The sequence below is a fragment of the Limulus polyphemus genome, unplaced genomic scaffold (assembly GCF_000517525.1).
Source record: "Limulus polyphemus unplaced genomic scaffold, Limulus_polyphemus-2.1.2 Scaffold8554, whole genome shotgun sequence".
Lineage (NCBI taxonomy): Eukaryota > Metazoa > Arthropoda > Merostomata > Xiphosura > Limulidae > Limulus > Limulus polyphemus.
Genome location: NW_013674164.1, coordinates 19,247 through 22,852, shown reverse-complemented (window position 1 = coordinate 22,852; position 3,606 = coordinate 19,247). Strand labels below are relative to the sequence as shown.

Here is a 3,606-nt window from a genome sequence, read left to right as displayed (position 1 = left end):
TAACAGTTGATAATCATCACTATCTAGACTAGTAATAGGTTACAATTAACAGTTGATAATCATCACTATCTAGACTAGTAATAGGTTACAATTAACAGTTGATAATCAGCACTATCTAGACTAGTAATAGGTTACAATTAACTGATGTTAACCAGCATCATTTAGATTTTCATTTGATAAATCTGACTAATTACTAATCAGCATTATTTATGTAAAAAATTGGTCACAATTAATGAATGATAAACGATACTATTTAGATCAGCAACTGGACACACTTAACAGATGATAAACAGTACTGTTTAGATATTCTGTGGAAATAGACAGATAAAAATAAACATTTCTAACATTTTTGGTCAAATTACTTTAACTAAAAAATGATTCAATAACATAATATAATTTAAGCAATGCTAATTACAACTGTGTAAGTAGAATTACACGTATCTCTCTTCTAAACTATTCGTTGTCCTAGTGAGGTAATGTACTAATCCTTTAAGAATTTCATTCTTTAAAAAAAAGATAAGTAAAAACTGGGTGTTAACTGGTGAAGCAGTTCAAATAGTTTGTGGATTATTTGGTTTTAAGAATTCAAGACATTGAGTACACTCAAGTAATATAAAAACATATAAATTACACCATCTACCCATCCACATCAATACTAGTCCATACCAATGTAGGCTTTAAAACAACCTGAATACATTATTGTGGAGCTGGAGGTGTGAATATTCCAATCAGACAGAACAGCAAGCTATTCGAGGCTGACACTGGTAACTTAACTAATCACTTAATTTGTTATTTGGCATATTTCTAATGGAGAACTAAAGGATTACATGTAAATAAATGTAAAATTAAATATAAATATAGTAACATGTCTTTTCTAAAACATCTATAATGTGAGTTTATGGACTTATAACTATCATAGTTGAGATAATATACAAGTTAGAACTTTCAAAGTCAGGAATTAGGCCTTACAATTGATACATGTTAAAACTTTCAAGTCAGAGATTAGGCCTTACAATTGATACAAGTTGGAACTTTCAAAGTCAGGGATTAGGCCTTACAATTGATACAAGTTGGAATGTAAGTCAGAGATTAGGCCTTACAATTGATACAAGTTAAAACTTTCAAGTCAGAGATTAGGCTTTACAATTGATACAAGTTAAAACTTTCAAGTCAGAGATTACTCCCTACAATTGACAAAGTGATTCTTCCTTAACAATACTAAGAATATGAACAACAATAAACCAAAATATATGATCTTGTGTATTAAGTGAGTATTTTTAACTATCAAGAAATCAAAAACTTCAAGTTTAACATGAATTATTTATCACAAATTCTGAATGACCCATGTAAGATCCAAAACCCGTTTCTTGAGAACTGTACATAAAAAATACCAAGTTTTGTTCAAAGAGAAATAGCTCCATCTAGATTTATTCTAATATTTTCTTGAAAATATAAAATGTATTAAAGGTTGAATGTTTTAGCTGAACTTGGTCCTGTAAATAGTTTATCCAGTAATTTATAACTATGACTCACATTAAAATGTGCTGGACTTTCCATTTAGCATGAGGGGGAAAAAAAGAGAAACTTCTTGTTATTGGCAAGCATGCATGGAAGTCATATATATAGACACATGTTTAAAACTTCAATGATACTGAATGATTACCAGAATGTATTGAAAGCATTTAAAATAAGAGAATATTATTTCACTACTTTAAGAGTACAAATTTCATTTTGATGTTATGCTATAATATCATCAAGTAAAATGAGTTAGTGTTTATAATTAACAATACTTGTTTATATGACAAAATAAAAAATTACACACAATCTAGAGAGACCAGGTTATATTAACAACACCTACATCTCACCACCAATCAAAACTTATTTACGATATACTAGCACTATTACACATATTCCAGAATTTCAACATAGTGAAGTCTGAGTTAAAGTTCAAAGATTCTAAGAAGATTTCAGGAAAGTGAAGTCTGAGTAGAATGCCATGTATTGTACAAAGGTTTTAACATAGTGAAGTCTGAGTTAAAGGTCAAAGATTCTAAGATTTCAAAATTGTAAAGTCTGAGTTAAATGTCACATTCTAAGAAGATTTCAGGAAAGTGAAGTCTGAGTAGAATGCCATGTATTGTAAGAAGGTTTTAACATAGTGAAGTCTGAACAAAATGTCATGTATTCTAAGATTTCAACATAAGATAGACCAAGTAAAATGGCAAATACTCTATGACTTAAACATGGTGACGTCTGAACAAAATGCCATGTATTCTATAAAAGGTTTTAACACAATGAAGTCTGAACAAAATGTCATGTATCCTAAGATTTCAACATAACATAGACCGAGTAAAATGGAAAATACTCTATGATTTAACCATAGTGAAGTCGAGGTAAAATGTCAGAAAGCTTACCTCACACCCATTTTCCAACACAGTGGTGTCCACATACTCTCCATAAGGAGACAACTGCACCCCAGGAGGTTTAGCTGGAGAGGTTAGAGTGTGCGTATATTGAGGTATGGCGTGATAATGATACACCTCTGATGAGGCTGGAGTGGTTGTTGCAGCTGTAACTGTAGGCACTGATGGAACAGCAGAATAAAGGAACTGGCCAGACACAGAGGAGCTCTGAAATTAGTTTTGCGATAACCATATTAAAACAAATTAACAAATGCATGTTAGTATTCTGACCACATAGTTGACATATTTACCAAAAATTAGAGCCTCGTCAGCTACACTACCAAATAAGATATATTTAGACATTTCAGCCTCAGACTCAAACTGTTATATCTGTGTATTTTCTGTTAATATTGTATTTCAGAATCCATTCTTAGGAGAGGAGGATATGCATCCTCATTGAAGGAAACTTTTTAAGATATCAAGGAAACTTTATTTTTTAATAAACATTGGAGCATGCGTTAATGTGACTGCATCTTGCATCAGGCTTTTTAAGCTAAATAAATGACAAACTTCTAAATATATCACAAACAAATGATAATTTGTATATTAATTTTCAAAAATAATTGCCATCAGGCCTAAAATTATCATAAAAATCACAAACTGTAATTTTATTTTTTTGACACATTCCACATTTCGGATTCAAAATAGACAAATCAAGAAGATAGTGGGAAACAAGTTTTAGGTCTATTGGATTCTAACATTTAAATATCTTTAGACATTTGAACAATAACTGTTGTTATTAAGGATACAGTCTTTTATTTAAACAGGAACTATCGTTATTAAGGATACAGTCTTTTATTTAAACAGGAACTATCATTATTAAGGATGCAGTCTTTTATTTAAACAGGAACTATCATTATTAAGGATGCAGTCTTTTATTTAAACAGGAACTATCGTTATTAAGGATACAGTCTTTTATTTAAACAGGAACTATCGTTATTAAGGATACAGTCTTTTATTTAAACAGGAACTATCGTTATTAAGGATACAGTCTTTTATTAAACAGGAACTATCGTTATTAAGGATACAGTCTTTTATTAAACAGGAACTATCGTTATTAAGGATACAGTCTTTATTAAACACTATCAAGAAATCAAAAACTTCAAGTTTAACATGAATTATTATCACAAATTACTGAATGACC

The 3,606-nt window shown here is 30.2% G+C and overlaps 1 protein-coding gene across 3 annotated transcripts in view; it reads right to left on the bottom strand.

The window, feature by feature from the left end:
* Nucleotides 1–6: 6 nt before the first annotated feature.
* LOC106475422 overlaps nucleotides 7–3,606 on the bottom strand; it is a 19,157-nt gene continuing 15,557 nt past the window's right edge. For 2 of the 3 annotated variants that reach the window (XM_022379532.1, XM_022379531.1), the window contains 2 exons: nucleotides 2,415–2,630; nucleotides 7–1,549 (listed from right to left, as the gene is read on the bottom strand). In XM_022379532.1, coding sequence (XP_022235240.1) covers nucleotides 1,535–1,549; nucleotides 2,415–2,630 — 231 coding nt within the window. In that variant the 3' untranslated portion in view covers nucleotides 7–1,534. Of the gene's footprint in view, nucleotides 1,550–2,414; nucleotides 2,631–3,606 lie in introns of those variants that run through there. The other variant, XR_002608868.1, reaches the window with a different exon arrangement.